General features: G+C 40.3%; 1 protein-coding gene across 10 annotated transcripts in view; it reads right to left on the bottom strand.

Annotated features, from left to right (window-relative positions):
* Window positions 1-489: 489 nt before the first annotated feature.
* The window catches only part of LOC143296432 (MAP/microtubule affinity-regulating kinase 3-like), a 62,664-nt gene continuing 40,573 nt past the window's right edge, over window positions 490-22,580 (bottom strand). For 7 of the 10 annotated variants that reach the window (XM_076608353.1, XM_076608359.1, XM_076608360.1 and 4 more), the window contains 5 exons: window positions 21,702-21,961; window positions 20,076-20,231; window positions 19,020-19,256; window positions 11,121-11,192; window positions 490-8,793 (listed from right to left, as the gene is read on the bottom strand). In XM_076608353.1, the coding sequence (XP_076464468.1) occupies window positions 8,460-8,793; window positions 11,121-11,192; window positions 19,020-19,256; window positions 20,076-20,231; window positions 21,702-21,961 (1,059 nt within the window). In that variant the 3' untranslated portion in view covers window positions 490-8,459. The remainder of the gene's footprint in view (window positions 8,794-11,120; window positions 11,193-19,019; window positions 19,257-20,075; window positions 20,232-21,701; window positions 21,962-22,580) is intronic. The other 3 variants (XM_076608356.1, XM_076608362.1, XM_076608357.1) reach the window with 2 other exon arrangements.

Raw genomic sequence — 22,580 nt, 5'->3', positions numbered from 1 at the left:
CCTGGCAGGGGTCTGATTCCTGTCCTGTGCAAATTACTACCCGCCTATGTGGAAAAAAATAAAGTACCTACAGCCGATAACTTCCTCTTCAAACTTCGGCATGCTTTAGCCAACCAATTCACATTTATTTCTATTTATTTTCTATATATGAGAATTTATTTCTCTTGGACACAGAAAATTTGAAAGTGCTGTGTAATGCACCCCCCCCCAAAAAAAAAACAACCCAGAAAACCCAAAAGGTGTGAGGTAAAAGTTTATCAATTCTTCATTTCTTATTGTTTGAAAAGTACATTGGTGTTAATTAAAAACACGTTGGTTCATACCAGACAAATTATTTGCTAGAACAAACTCACTGCAGATCGCATTTTTAAGACTGCAGTATGTGCACATACTGTATGTCGCTCGCTCGCTCTCTCTTACCCATCCACAAAAGCTGAAGTACTCTGCATCACATCAGTAAAAGCATTTCACAACCCATGACAATCAAACCAACATTCACACTTTTAATTGTCCCACAAACACCACCTCTCTCCACAACAATGGTGCCATGTTCACAGTCATTGTTCAGATTTTTTGCCTCTCTGTTTAAATTAACATAAAAAAAGGGGGGGGGGGGGGGGAGAGAAAGAAATTTATATTTTAAAATATAATCATAATCACACAACTTATCTATTCTCTCTCACTCTGCAAAAAAAAATCATGCACCATCTCTCAGACTTTTATTTACAAAGGAGAGCACTCTGCCGGCAGTTGACATGCATCCCTCACGTACACGCTACACTGACAGCCACTCCATGTGCCAATAGATGAGTTTGCATTGTTTACATGTGCTTGTTTCACTCCATTTGTCCACCCACTTGTACAGATTACAAGCATGCTGCTAAAAACCACACACACTGTCAGAAGCCATTCTCTCCTTGTCTACCACAATATAACTGTGCTGCAACACATATTCCTGATGTGGAGGAAAACATATATTCGAAGTGCTTTATAAATTTAATGTATCAATCATCCACACAGCTTTGAAACTATGTACACGTCCGAAACTATGTACACTTCATTTTAGCTCCAATGTCACACACAGCATCATCTTTTATCACACCAAAGTCTAATCTGTTGAACAGACACATCCTCACTGCATTAGACAACTTGAATAACATCCAAACAAATGCAGTTATCAGGCTGATACTCGATACACTGGCGTGAAACCGAACCAATATTATTTTTGCCAATAACTATTATGTTAAGATTTGCTTACAGCACATTTTATGTAGCAGACAAGTGTTATTGTTTCCAACAAAGATGCTGGCTGAGCAATCAGAGGACTGTGTCTCACTGATAGACTCTTTTAAATTACTGTAACATTGTGATGGGGAGAAGAAAAATAATAACAAATAACCAACAAAAACCCAGGCTATATCGCAATCATATTCTTTGTTCCACAGACATGGGATGTCTGTATAAACATATTTTCTATCACTGATACATTATTTTTGAAGCACAAACGTATAGTCTCTTAATTACATGCTTTTCTCTTTAACTTTCTCAATCCCTGATCACTTTACTTCTTCAACCTAGACACTAAGCATAATATGGAAACCAGGAACAGGATCAAGACTGACGAACCACACGAAAGGAGGTATCACCTATGACCAGTGTTCAAGTGAAACTGAAAGCTACAGTTCAGTTCTGCTATTCCATTGACAAAGAATTGAGGTGGAAAAAAACCCAAACAACCCACAACAGCAATCCATTCATGAAGAAAAAGAAAAAAGGCTGACAGCTTAAGCAAAGTTGTAGCCACTCATGGAATGTAGCTTTCAAGTTGCAAATACACCTGAACCATATGAGACCAGTGTAACATCAAGAGCAATAATAAAATATTTATCAATACTCTACACCTGTTTCTGAATGGAACTAACAAAGTTGGTTACTGTCATTTCTCAATATGTTTAAGCCTTTACTGCAAGAAGAGAAAAAAGTGGAAGATCCCAATGATAAAACAAGAATTTAAAAAGCGAGACTTCAAAATATACACTGATTAAAAAGTATGAATAGCAAGTTAAGCTTGCTCACTGCCAAGACCTGAGGGCAATCTCATCAGTATCGCAATATACAGCAAGCAGTACACACATACATAATCACATTTGCACAGTTTCATGTAGCCTCACAATCCTAACTACACATCTACGTTCAATAAACTGAGAGATCATACAATATTCACAGTTCATTTGCTTCAACAGACATGTCAATATTATTATATCATAAGCACTAGTTTCCTTTAACAGAGATCAACAATTAAATGGGATGCAAATGAGGTGACAAATGTTTTTTCTTTTCTGACTTTTAGATTTCCCTGATGATAGGAGTCTCATTTCTTATCAAAAATGGATGAACAATTTTCAGATACACCAATCACAAATAAGTTTGTTATTTTTTTGTTATTTTTTTTTTCTTTAAAATTATGAAAAATGTGTTCAGTATTATAAATTCTTATCAAAGAAGAGAGGCAATGATCTTGGTGTGTGTGTCAGTATACAAGTAAATTACGGTAATTCTGTCACAAATAATGGAGTGAACAATTACGACAATTTGTCACCGACAGCTAAAGAAAAGTGTAGGTCGGGTGGTGACTATGGGTCAGGGTGTTGTCACAGGCAGCTAGAAAGGGGAACAAAATGCAGAGTTCTATCAGCCATTCCTCCCACATAAACCTCAACCACAATGAGCAGACAGGAGACTTCAACTGCCCACAGCCCCTGCTGCAATGCACACTATGTGCAAACGTATGCAAGTTTGACGTGGTGGTACTAAGAAAATGAAATAAATGAGATCCTCTGGTGGTCCTGCAAGGCACACTTGAGTGGGGGGAAGGGAAGGGGGTGTGGGGGGGTGTGGGGGGGGGGGGGGGGTGACAGCAGACACATCCAACACCTCTCGCTCTCTCACACATACACACACACACACACAGAAGGATCGCCAGCAGTCGGGACAGGGGGAAGGCATCAGATAAAGGGAGGGTAAAAAATGCATGATGGCACCCAACACTGAGAAAGAAAAGACAGCGATGTGGTAAGCACACTGTTTACATCTTGATTGCTTTACATATTACATGGACCTCTGCACAGTCCTGACTGGCCAGCATGGACCTTCCACAATCATGGCTAACATGGACCTTGCACAATTATGACTGGTTAACAATGGACCTGGAAAACTATGTTGAAACTGGCACTCACAATCTTCCGGTCCTCCAGAAAGGTTTACCGCTTACAAAATGTTTGTATTAGTTCTGCAATCCTGAGGGAGTTTAATATTTCTGTTTTGCTCAACAGCTGTGTCATACCGACCACAAGCTAACATAAAATATTTATTTAAAAAAAAAGAAAAAAAAGTTTGGATATTTGGTGATATTTCTGTGTGATGTCTATCCTGTCTGAATGGTACAGTATCAGTGACACAACAGGATGTTAGAAAGGAAGCCTCTGGCAAACAGGCTGTGAATTTTTTACCAAGTAGAAACACTCTGCTGCCAGTTCCTTTCCAGCTGCGTCTGCAAACTTACACATATATGAACAGCAGACTGGGGAACCACTCTTCATGCTTTGATCCATGTTCGGAGTTAAAAAACAACAACAAAAAAACCAACCAACAACAAACAAAAACTGCTTTAACTGTGAACAGACCTGGTGCTTGTGGAAATGCCAATCAATAAATTTATCACATCTCAATGATCACTGACGGTCTTGTGATCTTTTCCCTTGTCAACAATCTTACTCATAACTGATCATCCACTCCATCCACGTTTCCAGAATTCTATTGTTAAGTACATCCCCTATGTGCCCTGACCTGCACAATCCACAACAAAAGACTACCTGAAAAAAAAGAGAAGAACTATGGAGTTTAAAACAGCTACAAAACATAAAAATTTATTTCCTACAATTCTGAGCCTGGCAAAAGACACACACACACACACAATGCAAATGTGTGTTTTCTCTCTCTCTCTCATCTCTTGCAATCTGCTAAACTATGTGAACAAACTACTAAAACATGTACAATTTGAACCCCCTGGTCAAAATCATTATATTTTCCAAACCTTATCTTGAGCTTCTTACTTCTTCAGAGACCTGACAGAGCCCCCCTTCCTTTTTTTTTTTTTTTTTTCCAAGTAACAGTTTCAGTTTTCAGTTTCAAGGTGAACAAAGTGTGCAAACTGATCCATACCTTTCACCTATTCAACAGTCCAAGACATTACACCAACATCAAGTGCTGTTGTGATGAATACAGTGGCCACACTCTTCCATGAACCAGCAGAAAGTTCACAAGGAGAAAAAAACAAAACAAAAAACAAAGTGCAAATGCTTGACTTGTTTGTATGTGCTTTGTCTGCCAGTTTAGTTTTCATGTTTCATTAAGCAGAGGTGAAGTGGTGTTCTAAATAAGCATTTTTTACCCCCTGAACATGCAAGCAGTGCAAACGCTCTTGTCAGGATGCAAAACATCCAGAACTGTTTGTTAAATGAATTAGGAGATAGTTATTGTCGCCAACATGGGAAGAAGATATAAGTCCAAGGTTTTTAGCTTGCTTTCCACCAAGGTGATTTCCACATACATACACAGACTATGGATATGGTGATGGTTCAGGTGGATGACAAGAGGATACACTGCTGACATGGGTATTCACAAGAGACAGATTGTTCCTGCCACAGTTCAACCCTACATCAATCAATAGTTAAATAATGCCCCCCAAAATTTCACCATGAACAGGACATGCTTTCATAACACTGCATTCATGTTCCAGATACTCCATGATGAACAGATGACCGAATCCAGTAGCAATTTACCCTGGGAAGGAAGGCATAAAACAAATAAAATCAGAGCATCATCAGTTTTCCTTGTCCTAATTACATATTTCACTCAAAGCAAGTTGTCAAAGAGTCTCTTCTGAATCTAACTAACAGGACTAAGCGAGGTCTGCATTTCCATATGCCCCCCCCCCCTCCACTGTGTGTGCCTGCGCATGCATACACAACTGTGAGAATGTGTGCATGTCTCTGGTCTATGCCCTCCCTACCCCAGTCTCATGGAGCATTTCAGTTAGAAAAGGTTAAATAGACAACCAGCTCTCTTCTTCAAGACACAACAACTGCCACAGTTCAGTGAAATTAAGAGAATTTACATGTTGTACTCTACTGAAATTCCACTGGAAATCAGTCACTTTGGTTGATGTACTTAACCATTTTGTCACTGTATAAGCAAAATCCTGAAGATAAAAAATACTGGAAAAGTATTAATATATAAACAGATTTTAAAAAAAAAAAAATCTGTCTGAAAATCCTCCACACCTCAACTTTTCTTTTTTCTCTGAAAAAAGTTAGAAATCAACTCCAATATAGGGAATATCAGAAATGCTCTACAAATGGCAAGAGAACACAATATACATAAGAGAACATTAGGAGTAAATCAACCATAATTAGTAATATTTGACAGAAAGATCAACCATAATTAGTAATATTTGACAGAAAGAAGTTGTCCAATGGCTTTGGAAAAGGAAAAGGGGTGGAGGGCCCAGAAAAGACACCTTTTATTTTGTGTCCTCTTCTTAAGAAAAGGACACATGTCTGAAGCAGCCCACAGGTGACTTGCAGCATTGAAACAAGTCCACACTTGTCCACAAACATTCAGGAACTGCCTCCAGTTCTCAAAAGGTACACAATCACTCCAGTTCTGTGATTTGCTGTCAAAGTTCCAAGATGGCCAGTTTGAAGTCTACGAAGTTTTGGACCATCTTGAAGAAGAACAGCCCCAATCCAGCAAAGCATGGAACAAGACTGCATTATGCGCAACACGCTTGAGAGAGAAGGGAGTTCAGGGACCATCACTGACAACATGTAGTGGCTTACATGACCGACTTCCTGAAAAGTTGGTACACAACTGAAGACAGCAACCTTTGTCAAACAGGATCTACTATTTTCCTTGGTGACAAGATGAGCTTGTTCCTCAAGTACATGGATCCAGCCCACCTCCCTAATTTTTCTCTTCCTTTTTTTTTCTTTCTTTTGTTTTTGCTTTTGTTTATTCATTTGTCTCTTAAAGGCTAAATGTAGAGTAGCTGTAAAACAACAACAAACAAAACCACCCCCCAAAAAAACAAAACAAGACAACAAAAACTAAAAAATATACATTTCAGCTGAAAATCTGAAGACTTACATTTTATTTATTTATTTATTTTATTTTTATAGATCTACAAACATCGATCTTCCCTTCTCAAAACGAGACTGTACAGTTAGGTTACCTCCCCACACACCCTGTGCCCCAGCCGAAAAAAAAAAAAAACCCACCAAAACCCCCCCCACCACCACTTTCTACCAGTGGACAGGAAGAACAGGGCTTGGCTTTTTGAAGAAAGGCCCAAACATCTTGTCTGCTCCTCAGCTGCTACACATCTTGTCTGCTCCTCAACTGCTCAACTTCACACAAACACACCACTCTCAGAAGATACCAAATCTACCATAAGGACAATGGAACACTTTATTTCCCCCTTGCCCATTCTGACCCTAAAAAAAAAAAAAAAAAAAAAAAATCAACACAGGCTACTGTAAATTATGTACACTCATAAAAAAGGTCCCATCACACTCAAATCACTCACACATTACAGATTATTGTTCACACATTACAGATTATTGTTTTATATCGGCCCATGACGAATGGAGATGCTCACGTTCATAATCATATATATCATGATTCATTCCCACAACCTGTGGGTGAACTCAAAAGTCTGTTATCACAGCTTCACAACACTGCATGTATGTAAGAGAAAACTTCCCTGATTTTTCAAGTTTCCCCTGTCTGTCTCATATCAATCAACCACCAAACACATAAAAGAAAAAAACTGTGCTGCAAAAATACATCCCTTCCAACTACCACATATTTCTTTATAAAACAAAAAGAAAAGAAAAAAACATGTCTTCTGTTCAGCTTCATTTCCCTCTCCAATTACCACAGAGAACACAATGTACTCAACTCAGGCAGGAGGGGGAAAGAGAGGTAGAAAAAAATGAAAGGAAAAAAAGAGCAAAAAAAAAAAAAAGGCTCCCCACCCCCAACTTTCTTCCAAAGCGATGCTCTGAACAGAACTGTTACCTTGTTTTTTTCAAATACCATTTTTTCATTTCTTAGGATAAATCATTTCATCACTTCATTCTACATTTTTTACTTTGTCCAACCGAGGAAAAGCAACTTTAATGTGGTATCCGTCTTTTTTCCCTTGTTTTTAATTTTTTTTTTAATACCGTCCCCCCCCACCCCACCCTCATTTTTCATTTCATTATTTTGTAGGTCTCCACATACTTATTTCATTGACTGCCCACATACTGCTGTCTATCTAGATCCAAACTGGCAGCTCAAAACTGTGAATTCAGACTATAAAGTAACTCCACAACCGATGCCTAGCCAGTTATCTCCTAATCATGACTGGTCGACACAGAAAGAAAGCAAACCGACCGCTCTAAGTGCAGATGAGCTGAAAACTAACTGATCCATACAGATCATTGAGAGAGAGAGGGCAACAGGGAAGCCTTGATATCAACGTGCTGGTGATGATTTCAGAGCATGTCAGCTTTTCCATGTTCAACTGAAGCAGTGAATTACATATATATATATACCTCGCCTTATTTCAATGATCATTATATATACGAGATCACCTGACTGGGGGCAGATGGGGGAAGGGGGAAGGAGGAAGGGGGGGATCTCATCATTTGTATCATCCTGGCTATCTCAAAAAATAAAACAAAAAAAAGAGAAAGAAATGAAAACCACCCTACAAATGCACCATGATGTTACACTATCACTCCAGACCCACAACACACCTCCAGTTTCTCATCAAGGCTTCAGGTTAACCACACACATCACGTCTCTCTTCAACTCAACCACCCCCCACACCACCTTGGCCCTCTCTCCCACTTCCTATTCTGCCCACTACTTCAAGCTCATTCCTGGCCCACGACATGCATCAGACACAGCTCGGCATTCCAGCAGTACAAAAGGGAAAGAAATCTCTCCTGACCACCACCTCCCACACACAGACACGAGGCAGTACATTGGTGACGTACAAACACTTGTCTGAGACAGCCGCACTGCTGCTGCTGAGAAATACATCAGCCCATCATCTGTCATCCATTTATTTATCAACCGCTACCTCCTTTACTGAGACACACCACCGCAACGTCTTTGCATGCATCCATCTATCTCCTTCACTCACATTCACAGAACAATGTTCACTTCACCATCCTCTCCTTACACAGAGAGAACTGTACAACTGTATCTCCTAGTTAGAAAAATATACCCCCCGGCCCCTCCCCCACACATCACATTTGTTTTCCCTCCTTCCCACCCCAACCTCCCAACAAATAAAGACAAGGTTGTTCTTTTTCCCCCACCCAACCCAGCACCCCAGGCCGTTCTCATAGCTTCAACTCGTTGGCAATTTTGGAAGCGATGTTCTTGAAGCCTATGGAGGTGCCTGAGATGCGCTTGAAGCGCACACCGTTGAGGGAGAGGCGGGGCAGCTTGCACACTTCCATCTCCCACTGCACCAGGCTGTCCGTGTTCGGGTCCCCGTGCACACACAGCAGCAGGAAGCGCTCACGCTGCTCGTAGTCGCAGTTGTTGGAGTCCAGCACCTTGCGGATCTCCTTCATCATCTCCCCGGGATCCATGGAGCTGGTCGTCTTCATGCTCCATGTGAACCGCAACGACCGCGGCTTCAGCCCGTCAGGGTCACGGTCATTTGCAGACCTGCAACATACATACCACAATTTAGAAGGGAAATTTTTAGGGGGAATAGTGACGCTACTAGCTGCAGCTAATTTCAATTTTCTCTGTGTGGGTTGACCAGTGGTTTGCACAGGATAGGAATCAGACCTCTGCCGGAGTCTGCACCAGTGGGTCTTGTGCAAGGAAAAACATTTTTTGGGGAAATTTTTTTTCTACAAACAAGCCCCTCAAGATGTGTCTGGATTAGGGAAAAAAAAAAAAGAAAAAAAAAAGTGTGTCATCACGAGCATTTTTTCAAAATAAAATGATATTCGCATGTAAAGGATGATGGATTTCAAATGGGGTGTAAGGTGAAGCACACAAAAAAAAGAAAAAAAGAAAAAAAAGACAGACGCCAAGAAATAAATTGAAGAGGAGTGTTTCTGAGCCGACTCAAGTGGAGTCAAACGGTGCTTGGAGTCTCTAGACACTACAGCAGCCTTTATCACATTCTTTAACACAAACAAAAAAACATAAGACACAACCACAACACTTCCACCACTTCAGGGTGAGCAAAATATACATTCACCCACACGAAAAAGGGCCAGTCTTGTTGATGACATACTGATCCTGCAGCAAAAAGATTAGAGAGATTGTCTGTGTTATTCCTTTTATATATTTTTGTTTGTTTGTTATCAGCTGTACTACTTCCTCCTTCATTCCCTTATCCCTGTGTCATTTTCACATAATCAAACACTAAAGATAGGGCTGTGTTTTCCTACCACTGGTGACACAAGATACATATAATCAGCACCACATAATGAATGCCTTCATCATGAAAAAAAATATCTGAATCAGTTCTTCAACCCTTAGGCTGCCTATATGATGAGATAACTCGTCAGCGCAAGCATGTACGCTTCGCTGCCACAATGATGAGATAACTCGTAATTGAAATATTCTGACTTTTCCCTGGTTTGCATTGAGTTCGTTAACATGAACAAAAAAACATAAGACACAACCACAACACTTCCACCACTTCAGGGTGAGCAAAATATACATTCACCCACACGAAAAAGGGCCAGTCTTGTACCAGTAGCTTGAGCTTGGGGAATATTTCTAGATTCTATTCATAGCTAGAAACCCCATCTACGTCATGACGCAGTCCTTTCTTTGAACATTTTGGTTGGGTTACTGCCGCAGTGTTTGCCTGGCTCCTCTCCTCTCTCGCTCAGCAACATGTCCATCATAGTGCACTAAATAAACAAAGATTGTTTTCTTTAGGTGATACTCAGAAAGAATTGAAGCGTAAATTTGAAGGAGAAGACAGTGATGAACATTTACAGGTTGATTTGGTAGAAAATAAAGGAAGTAATCAAGAGACTGGCCAAGATACAACTATCAGTGAGTGATGCCGGCTGTACAGCTGTAGCAGCTGACAGAAAGTGACAGAATTATTAGCAGGACACAGTGAGAGCAATTTTCTTGGCACTCAGCCAACGTGGTCTGATGAGAACTGGATGAAGTGACTGTGAGACGGGTGAAGAGGAAAGGGTGGAGACTGAGGGGACATGGCCCCACATCCATATTATCACTTGAAGAAGTCTCAATTTATTGTGTATCTATCTGTCTCTTTTTATTTATTTATTTATTTATTTATTTTTTGTGGTTGTTCTAGTATAATTTGTGTGCACAGATATTATCCATCTGTCCAGAAAATATATTTTAGTGAAAATTACCTGATTAATGTTTGTAATGAACAAGTTGAAAATGAGACAAAAAACAAAACACTGATTTCAAAACAACAGCAAGTCACTGAAATGATATAAAATGGGAAAACATTGTGTGTTTTATATTCTTTATTCATTTACCTTTAAGAAAATATATACTTTTATGGGTCTTTCTCCAATAACAAAGAGCACATAAGTTTTTGAAAATATATACCTGTCTTTTTGTGAAAAAACCCAGGCAAATATATTTCACTCAAATCCTATTTTCCTGGCAGCAAAAGGGTTAAAATAAAGTCATATTCTGGACAATGCTTGAATTTATATAAACACTATTATTATTACAGGGTTCTGTGACCAAACAAAATTCCACACTTTTCCCAGCTTTTCCAGACCAGTCCTGGTATCCATGTACATCCCCCCCCACCCCCATTTTTTTTTTCAATGCATTATTAAGCTCTTTGTTCAATGGTACTGGCTAAACGTTTTATTAACATTCCAAGACTTTTCTGATCCTGAAGGGCAAAGCATATTTTCCCAAGGCTTTCCCAGCCCTGGGAATGGTTCTCTCATGTTTCCAAGACTTCCATGTCTCAGTACAAACCCTGATTGTATCATCATCATGATTATAATATATATACTCACGGCATTTGCCTGGGACGCCCACTGGCTGAGGCTGAGGACAGCTGGGGAGAATACTGCAGTCCTGATTCCGTTCTGCACAACGCCAAGTTTTACACCCATCAGTGACAAATGACTTGACTAAGGAACTGAGCCATCTGTTTACAAAAATGGTGACCATGTCTAACCCTGATCTTACGGACAACAGGAGAAAGCTAAGTATGTTGCTAAAGGTCACAAGGACTACACCCTTTCTTCCTTCTTTTCAATAACAGCAATAATGATGTACACTTGTACTGTGCCCTTTCTAAGAGATCTGGGATCTTTACATGACAGAAAAAGGTATGCATTGCAAACACAAGACCAATCTTACTGAACCCCTACCCCCCCCCCCCCCCCCAACCCTCTCATATCTTTTACAAGCTTAACTCATTCAGCCCAATACCTGAGCAATGCTCAAGCTTCAAGCTGTGTTTTAGTATAACCATTTCCATGTTCCTACATATGCATAAACTGCAGGCAAAGGGAACTCGTTGGCTGTGTCCACACATGTTAATCTGGAGGGAAAAAAATGGTTGATTTCAGCATTTTTCCATGTCAGTATGGCCCAACACTAGGCTTATATCATAGATTGACATAAATTTACATTTGGGTCAACAGCAAAGTGAGAACTGTATTATCAATGGTTTCTCCAGTCAATGGGAAATCTTCTACAGCTTATTCTTTTGTGAAGGACTATGACTCTCTAACTAGAAGGCAAAATTGCACTGGCTCTTAGTGCTGCAGCCTTGTGGGCTGGTTGGCCTTTGGGAACCATCCCAACGCCGACTGTCCTAAAACCCTCTTGGCCAAGAGAGTGTGGATGTAACTTGGGCAAGACATTCTCCACCATAATCAAATTCTAGCCCAAATAGTCGGAACAGCAGTTGCCTCCTCTGCTGTTCTGATGGTCATAGTCGGACACAACTGACTATCATATGGCAGGGAAGCCTGCGGAGGCAGTAAACCCCCAAGGGCTGAATGGGTTAAGTGATCTGGCTGGGATGGGACTATGTTGTAGAAGAGGCTGGTGATGCTTACAAACATGCTTTGAAAAGATGATATTTTAGTAAAGAACTGAAGGCTGGTGCGTGTGAAAAACAGCAGTATGTTTATGACTGAGGTAACAAAACCTGCATCTTTTTTTCTTTCATACTTTTTTTTAGTAGTACCCTTTATATCGTAACATAAAATTGTGCAAATTACCAATTTCCTGCTCTAATCCAATTTTGGATCTCGGCCTTTGAACATTTTCAACGATAGCAACCAGTAGTAGGCCTCCTTCGGTCATGGCTGACCATGGATAGGTATATCCGACCTAATGTCTAATTGGGCTGTCTGCTTGGACCAAGCAGCGTCGCCTGTGACTGTAGAGACCCATGTGAGAGAGACAGTCTCTGTCGCAGCGGTCACATGTGTAAGATGATGCTGGTCTGTCGGCTGCCAATTTTGCCCTGAGCTTCTCTCCTTATTTCCTTTTATAGGATGATATAGATGACTGTCTCCTTTGTGGGTGCAAACCTTTTTGAATTGTTAAAATAAAATAAAAAGACTGGAGAAAAAAAAACCAAAAAAAGAGAGAAACGAAAATGGATCAAATAGGAAGATACTCGAATAATCTGATTTTCACAATTCCTTCTAAGTACTGTCTCTACGAAATCTACCATAACAGGGTGGAAAACAAATAGTTTCAAATCATTTCATCCCTTAAGGGGAAAAAAAAAAACTATATCAAAACTCTTCCATGTTAAATCCATACAGTCATAGAAGAACAGCCTCTGATAAATGAAAATCAATTTCTGCAATACTAATGCTTACTTTACAAACTCACATTCGAACACTTGAACATTTTGGGAAAAAAAAAGAAAAAAAAAAGAAAAGAAAAACAGAATGCGAAATATGAGAAACTGAAATTCAAAGACAACAAAGAAAGGAAATACCACTGAGAAAAGATTAAGTAACTAATGGCCGAGAGAAAATTGATGAAGAAAGTCTGGTTCATTTCGGCAAACACAAAAAACAACAACAACAACAAAACCACATTAACTTCACACACACACTCACAAACGTCACACACACACACCAGCAACATTACAATCCTAAAAGAAGTGCTAATGACAGATGTTCCATCAACCCAAACACTCTGACAATGCTTTTACCATCTAATTCAGGACAGGATATCAAAGAATCACACCCACACACAGCAAAAAACACAATGCAATGGGTGTGACGATCCAGTATGCTTATTCCTTTGATTTAACCTCTGTCTTACCAGGACTTGTAACACCCATCAATCCAATTATCTGGGACAATTAAAACTTGTGGTGAACATGTGGAACTGTTTGTTCCTGTTGTCTGCTGGGCAACCAATTTTAGACTGTATTCGGTGAAGACCAAACTGCCAGCTTCGGTGCAAACCTATCGCATCTTCCTTTTCTTTTCATTTTTAACACCTCCACCACCCATCCTGATTTTTCTTTTCCTATAAAACTTACTACCTAAATATACTGTGTTTGCTGACTTGACATTGAACTACTGGAGGCTACTTTTATTTACCCTGTCTTTATTATTTACTTAGGGAGGCAGAAACTTGGAGTGACAAGTAGATTTTGTTGTCATCCACTTGGGGTGACGAGTAAATATCTTTAATCTACTTGTCCCCAGGATAACTAAAAACTATCTGGGAATTCCTAGCCCTGCTTACAGTTACACACACACACACACCCACATATTAGAACGACTGAAACAAAGCATCAGACAAACATCCTGATTCAAGAGGTGTGATTCACCAGTACAACCACACCCTCCCTCCCCCACTCTCTCTCTCTCTCTCTCTCACAAGAACTGGATATCAGAACTGTTCAAACACACACACACACACATGCATATGCATACACACCTGCACACAAAAACACACATGCAAAAAAAAAACAAACAAAAACAAAAAAACAAACAAAACAAAAACCAAGGCATCTGAAGTGTTCATCAAAGAACAATACGAAATGCACAAATAAAACAAGATATCTTGTTCAGGGATGGGGAAGTGGAAAGGGTGGATGGGGGTGCGTGTGGAAAGAGTAGCACTGGACAATCATCACAAACTCATTTAATTAACTGGAACAAGCTCAGTGACAGTAAGACATCTCAAAATTCATTCAAGGTACATAATTACTACCAACCAAAGATAATCATAGGCTTTCAAGTCAGAAATAATGCAGCTTTTTATAGTGAATGACAGTATTCAAAGACAAATAACCACTACAAATGAAAAAACACAAGTACATATATTTATATACATTTAGACCAAAGCCAGCACAAAGGCTGCAAAATAATTTTTAATTTTCTCCTTATTTCGAACAGTCTCTCTCTCTCTCTCTCTCACTCACTAACAGACAGACACACACACATACACAGAGATGAACGCACGCGCACACACACATACACACACATGCTCAAAACAGAGACAACGGAAATGACTACAGCAGTATAAGAAGATACAAGCACAAATACATGTAGTGGAGAGAGGATTGATTTAAATCATTAACAGGGAAGAAGAAAAATGGGAAAGAAAAGGAAAAACCTAGTCATACTAATTGCAACAATGCATTCTCAGAAACTCTTCTTTAAAGTTGAAGATATAATCTGTTTTATAAATCTGACAAAAAACCCCAAAAAACACTGAACATCAAAACCTAATTTCTGAAGATAACTGGTTGCTGGTTTCTATCAATCTTCACCAAATTTTCAATAATGACTTATAGATCTACTCAAAATAATAAAAGGTGATTTTACTGGTGTAGTTTATTTGTACATGTTTTTCCCTTTTTTTCTGTTTTGTTTTTAAAAATCTTTAAAACTTTTAGAATTTCATAACTACCACAACCAACAAGATTATACCACAAGAACTTCAATGTTCACAAAATAAAATCAGCAACTGAGACATCAGAAAACCACCAAATATTGCATCATCAATTGAAAAAAAAAAAAAAAATTGTGCAGGCAATTGAAAAAAAAAAAAAAAAATCCTCTTGCATCAAAAAAACCAATCATCCAAAGGGACTCACATCGGTCACACGTAAACATTACCTCTGCAACTGCTGGTTGCTTCGGAACAGAGAGGTAAAGCTTGCAGCGAACATAGAAGAGACAGAGATAAAGCTACAAAGACAGAGCCAAGAACTGTAATAAATGAAAGCACTCTCTGTCTAAGATTGGAGTTCGAACAAACTAAATCATAGATTGCAATCTTCAACAGTCAGCACTTGCACAGAAAGGCAAAAAAGTATACACAAGTACAAATAAAACAACTGTGTTGCCCATAAGAGAGTCGTACACACTGTATGATTATGTTACAAATATACACACTACTTGATTGATTACATACCATCCAGTTACACTAACACATTACACACAGCACAATACACACTTGTCCTCGAGACAGAATCAAACACACAGCACAATTACATGCACAAACTACTTGCACAATTACAAACACACTATTCAATTACATGACAACTGCAGCAGCATATGTATGATATACACCCTACATTGCTGATTGACCTTAGGCACTAAACAAATGTATGCATGATACATACTGGACAATACATAACAATTTTTTCTGAAAGAAGATATTTTCGTATTCAGTGTGCACAAGTGTGTGTGTGCACATGTGGCGTGCATGTATGCATGTACAGGCACACTGTCCATGCACATGCATGTGTACAAATGCAACACCTTCAGATTTTCAAAGCACCACAGTGACCTCAACCTAAGGTGAAGGGCAAAGCAGGGAAAGTCTCTCTCTCTTAACCTTTTCTGGCATATTTCAGGATCGATTCAGACTGAGCTTCCACCCATGGATGTGGGATATCAAAATTTGTTGAAAATTATTCTCTGTTCCAGTCACAGTCTGGATGCAAAGTCACAAGATCAAAGACCGGATTTGCATGCTTCTGTTGATTTAACCATGGTGAAAATAGAAATGTGATAAAAAATGCAACACACAGACAAACCAATTCAACACATCAATGCAACATACCAATGCAACAAAGACGCAACAAACAAAAGACGCAGCAAACAAATGCAATACACGTACTGATGGAATGCTGATATTGAAGTGACAGACACAATATGCAAATGCTATGTTAAAAAAATACATTCCTGAAAGACTCAACTTTCCAAAATTGTTAATATTTTCTACTTGCCAGCTTGTGTTTGTGACTGATTTCTGCATGATTTTGTCTCAAGACAAATGACTCAAAACTTACAGACCCAAAGCAAAAAGCAGCTACATGTTACTAACAAAGAGTTAAAGACAGCTGCTCAACTCCTAATAGATGTAATTTAGAATTACAAATGCTTCTGAGCATTTTAAACCATTCTTTGATTTTTACATCAAAGCAAGCAGAAAACTTCAAACAGCTTAAAAAAAAGGAGAGAAAAAAAAAGACCCCCAAAACCCAGAGTAATAAGCACAGAGCGAGACACACACAGCGAGAAACAGCTGCACGCAAAATGTTTTAGAAAACCAGTCCAGAAAGTCCAACAGAAACAAGTATTGTGATTAAACTAGTTCCGAAATCACTCCTGTATTCCATACAGGCATATAAATAATTCATACCCACAAATTGTTAACAGGAGCAATGCTACCATTTCAGATGATGATGATCAAATGTATACAACTGACGGACAAAGGTTTCTCAATGCTCACATACGTGCATGCTAACACACACAAGACATGTGCTCATGCACTTCCTCTTGCACATACACATCCTCCTTGACAGAATTAGCTCTGTCGTAAAACATTCACATGATTCACCATTGCTAATCTGTGACACACACACACACATACACACACCTAGACTTAAGTTTCTTCACAGTTCACACAGCCAAGTTAAAAGGCCAAGAACCAATTCCACACTAGTGAGTAACAGAGGTGCAAGGGACTATGTTGCCAAAATCTAAATGCTAAATTTGCCTGCCTATGTTCCCAAACCAGACAAGAAAGAAACAAGAGACAGGCAGGATGTGGAGTAGGGTGGGAATGGCAGATATTTACAGAACAGAAAAAAAACAAAAACTACTGAGGTGCTATGGCAGAAGCAGTTAGGCACTGGACACTGATCCAGTGTTCATTAGTGATCAGGGTTTAAGGCTTATTTCAGTATGGTGTTGTGTCTTTGGGAAAGGCATTTACTGCAATTTTTCTTGCTCCACCCAGTTTGAATGAGTTCCTTATTTCAGTTGGGGAAGGATACATTGAGGGAGGGAGAGGACTGGGTCCCGCCTTCCTATGCCAAGCCCTAGACACCGTGGATATGTCTTGAATGTCTCAACAGCTGTAAATGGAAATGGGACCTTTAACTTCTTTAAAAAAAAATAAAAAAAATAAAAAGCGCCCAATACTCCCATCTGTTGAATTCAATCTACATAATTTTTTACATTTGCATATGTATTTATCAAAGCCAACAGCTCACCACAGCAAACAATATTATCTGACTTGTGTAAACATTTCCACCAATCAGAAAGCAATGGGGCCCACATCATTTGACGTTTCACCACTTAAGTTCTAACCTAGTCAACAACCAGGCTAAATCTACCCCCAGCTCTATTCACAGACTCTTCAGCACATTCCCACCTCAACCATTAACACACAGCTGGGAAACTTCACTCCTTTTTATCATATCTATTTCATATTTTTTCTTTTTTGCTTTACTCCTTTTTTTTTTTTTTTTTAATAAAAAAAAATCTGGTTTCCTTCCAAACTATCTGAACACACTTGCACCCCTGGAAGAGCTACTGAGATTGAAGCAGTTAATTCACACACCCAGGGTGTCACGTCACCAAGCAGCACACAACACATACAGCGCAAAAAACACCAACCAACCCCAAGGACCCCACACAAGCCATTAGTCCACTCAACAACGTCTCTGTCTTGGTCAGAGGAAAGCAAGCGTCCATCAAAGTGGGGGAAACACAAGGAGAGTAATAGTACAGGAATAAAAACATACAATACAAAGCATGGGAAAAAAAACTTGAAAAAAAGTCAATACCTCATTCCAGGACTGAAGCAACAAAAGGAACACAAGTCATGTAATTTACTTTCATTTGCATAAATAGTCTTCAAAAAAGGACATAAGTATTACAATATCATAGTTTTTATTTTTGTTACTTGTTAATAGCTGTGCATATGCTGTGTAATCAAGTTCCTGAAATAACTGATAATGTCATCAATATTCTGTCTATTGTAATAACAAATTTTAAAATGTCTAAGAATCTAAACAAACGGACACTGGTAGTTCAAATGGAAGACAAGAACATGCAGTTACATGAAGTTAGAGGAGAAAGTAGGATTCATGGATGAAAGGGAGTAAAACAATCAAGCTTTTTTTTTTAATGAAAATATTTAGTCATTAATTTCTGCACATAACTTCACTAAAAACACAAAACAAGCTTTTCTCTGCCTCATCCTGACAAAACACTGATGCAATTCACAAATCTAAACCAGCCATTCAATCACAGGCTTGCTGGTCTATCCACCTATACACAAAGCGATTGACCCCTCCCATGCTATGTTGTTGCTCGTTTTTTTGTTTTTTTGTTGTTTTTTTGGGGGTGGGTGGATGGGAAAGTGGGGTTCTTGCCTTCCCATCCCTCCCACCCATCTCCACATACACCATGCTGAGCTAACACTCACACAAAGCGATTCACCCCTCCATGCCATGTTGTAGGAGTTGCTTTTCTCACGCCTTTCCACCCACCCCACACCCTCGCCCACACCCACATACACCATGCTAAGCTAACACTTTGACAGACCAGACCACTCCATCCCACAGAACACCCCAAACACACACACACAGTCACCAAGGGACAGTACGAACTCACCTCCGACTGAACTTCTGGGTGATGCGGTTGAAGAAGGAGGGTCGAGCCCCTCCGGGCCCCATGGCCGAAGTGTCCACAGTGTGGGAGGGGGCACCACCGGGCCCGTTGTAGGGGCTCTGGACCTGGCGGCGGGCGTCCTTGCCATGGAATGTGTTGCGGGCCACAGAGCCCCTCTGCAGGTTGGGCCCCTTGCTGCTGGCTGGCGGGGACACCGCAAACGACTTGCCCGGAGCCGTCCTGCAACATTTCAGTGTGTCGTGTCGTGTCGTGTGTGTGTGTGTGTGTGTGTGTGTGTGATGTGCGTTCAGAGTGCATACAACGCCAACTGTACCAAAAGATGGGAGTCCAGAATAAACATAAGGACAGGAAATGCCTGTCACACCACAACACTTTTTTTTTTTTCGGGGGGGAAGATACAGTTAGATTTAAACAAAATCACATCATTCATAACAAAACCTCTGAAAGCACCACTTGTGTTGGGTGGTGATGCTGTGTTGTATTTGTTTTGTTGTTGTGTGTGTGTGTGTGTGTGTGTGCGTGCGTGTGCGAGTGAACTGGACAAGTTGTCTTATGATGGCTGTTTAAAGTTTACGTAAAACTGATTATTTCATTGTTTCATCATAAAGAGTTAATGAATTTTTGTACATGTAAATTGCTTTCAGCTCAGTTAGTGATAAAGGGTTGAATAATTGTTCACTCTTCTCATCATTATCATTATTGCATTGTATATTGTACTGTATTGCATTGTAGAGTAAATACTGTTGGGTGGGACCAGATCTTTTACTCTCCACTAGACCTCAAGTGGTGGTCTGGGTGCTAGTCATTCAGATGAGACGATAATCCAACACCATCTTTACAGACTTCACACATGATCTGCTTTTTTCAAATTCTCACACTTTAAACTTTTAACATTCGAACCGAGACCCTCAAGCACACTGTACTGGCAGATAATCATCTTATTCTTAACCGTTCTGCCACCTTCCTCCATCAAGTTCAGGTCAACCAATGTTCGCATGACATCCCCGTGGCTCCCACAAAGGTGACTAAAAGACTCACGTGGGCCTGTGGTCAGTGTCTGTGGTCAGAGGGGGTAGGTCCGTGACCCGTGACGACTGTGACATACTGGCCGAAAGGGACTTGGTGTGACCCTTCGGCCGTGCAGCTGGCGGAGAGGTCACGTCAGATGAAGCGCTGGAGGAATTGGGTAAGTGGCTGTTTTGGGACATAGACAAAAACACAACAAGACAAACGATGAAGTCACATTCTGAACATACAGTATGCATGTGTTAACAACTTAAAAAAGGACATGACATTCAAAATGAGAACCAAATTTCTGAGGAGGCTGGCATCAATAAAGTATGTGGACTAACATGCTACACCACATCTGTTAAAAAACCAAAAAAACCAACAACAACAACAAAAACTGAGAAAGGACAGGAGCATAACCTTCAGCATAAACCCAACACATTACCGTGGAATGTAAGGGCAAAAGCATTAATTAATTAAATCATATATTGATTATCATAAATGTTGCTTGTTGCCCAGCCAACCACAACAGGGCCATTTCAGGGCTGACTACCTGTCAGTTCTTAACTATCAGTATCGGTATCAGTAGTAGCTCAAGGAGACGTCACTGCGTTCAGACAAATACATAAACGCAACACCACATCTGCCAAGCAGATGCCTGACCAGCAGCGTAACCCAACACGCTTAAAAAACCAGTGGAAGAGAACCAAGAGATCAATTCATCCAATGTTGGCAGGGGAATGAACTGCAGCATAAACCCAACAAATAACCTTCTACTGACCGACAGCATAAACAAAACTCATAACCATCAAATGATCTTCATTCTTCAGCACAACCCAACACATAGCCTTCAAATGACCCACAACATAAACCCATTACCTTCAAATGACCTTCATCATAAAACCAGCACATTGCCTCCAACTGCACGTAAGGTCTGAAGCATGACCTTAGGCATAACCCCACCACATTAGCATGACCTACAGCATAAGCCCACCAAAGTAGCATAGCACACAGCATAATCCAATCACATTAGCATGACATACACAGTATGATTCAGTATAAACCCACCACAGCACCATGACTTACAGTGTAAACCCACCACACAAGCATGGTTTACAGAATAACAGCACCACATCGGCATAACCTACAGCATAAACCCTCCACATTAGTATGGCTTGCAGAGTAAACCCACCACATCAACCTGACTTGCCTTAACCCACCAAATTAGCGTAACCTAAATCATAACCCTACAACAACAGCATGACTTACAGCTGAACACCATATTAGAACAGCTTGACTTACAGCATATACACCCCACAATAGCATTATCTACAGCATAACCCCTCCACATTAATATAACCAACAGCACAACCCCACCACAGCACAATTCTACCACACTACCTTCGAACGACCAAACACACTCCCTTCGAAGGACCTGCATCATAAGCCCAACACACTACCTTCTAATGCACAGGCTGAAGCATGACTTACTGCATTATCCCACCACAATACCTTCAAATGACCCAATACATCTCCTTCAAATGATATACATCAGAATCCCACCACACTACATTCAAATGACCCAACATATTACCTTCAAATCATACTAAACCCAACACACTACCTCCAAAATGCATGGGCTGAAGCACGACTTACTGCACAACCCCACCACAATACCTGCGGATGTCCTGGCCATTGGTGGGCCTGGCCTTGTCCATGGGGGCCTGTGGCCGACTGTCTCCGGGACTGAAGGTGCTCCGGCGGGGTATGCTGGTGCTGTGGCCCTGTGAGGTCACAGCGCTCTTCCCGCCAGACGCAGACGTTGCCGATGACGACATGGACGAGGACGGCACCGAACCGGGCGGGTGTGCGCTCTTCCGCACGGGCATTGTGGCTCTCGTGCCAGATGGCGTGATCTGTACAAGTTTTCAACAAAAAAATATACCTCTCCCCCTTCTCAGTCTGGTAGCAGAAGTAGCCGTACTGTCCCATGGTAGGATGTTTAAAAAAAAAAAAAAAAAGTTATTGCTTATTCTCAAAGGAATTCCCCCCCACCCCCTCAAAATTTATGCTTAATCTAATACACTTACCATGACCCACCGATGCAGACTCCAGCATGAGTCTGATTCCTGTTGTGTGAAACATAAAACTTCTTTCCTTTACTGCCTGATTTTACAAATAGCAGCAAAAAAAGGGGGAGAGGTGTGGGGGCATGGGGGGAATGAGAGGAAGTAAATACCCCGGTCCTCTTCTCTTCTTTCACATACTTCCTAACTTTACAGCAACAACTGAATAAAAAAAAAAAAAAATTTAAATCTTGCACATCAACTGACATTGTGTCAGTTACTTATAATTCTATGGCTCCTCTCAGTCTGACATAAGCTATTCTCCCTTCTTTCCCCCAGGCACAGTGTAACTTAACGTGCTGCAGAAAACAACTGAAAAGTGAAGCATTTAGCTGGTGTCAAATCACCCAGTGCAAGTTAGCAACTCAGTCACCCTGGCAGGCCATTTCTGGGCTACAAATGACTTACA

The sequence above is a fragment of the Babylonia areolata genome, chromosome 21 (assembly GCF_041734735.1).
Source record: "Babylonia areolata isolate BAREFJ2019XMU chromosome 21, ASM4173473v1, whole genome shotgun sequence".
In the NCBI taxonomy this organism is placed as follows: domain Eukaryota; kingdom Metazoa; phylum Mollusca; class Gastropoda; order Neogastropoda; family Buccinidae; genus Babylonia; species Babylonia areolata.
This window is presented reverse-complemented; position numbering and strand designations above follow the sequence as displayed.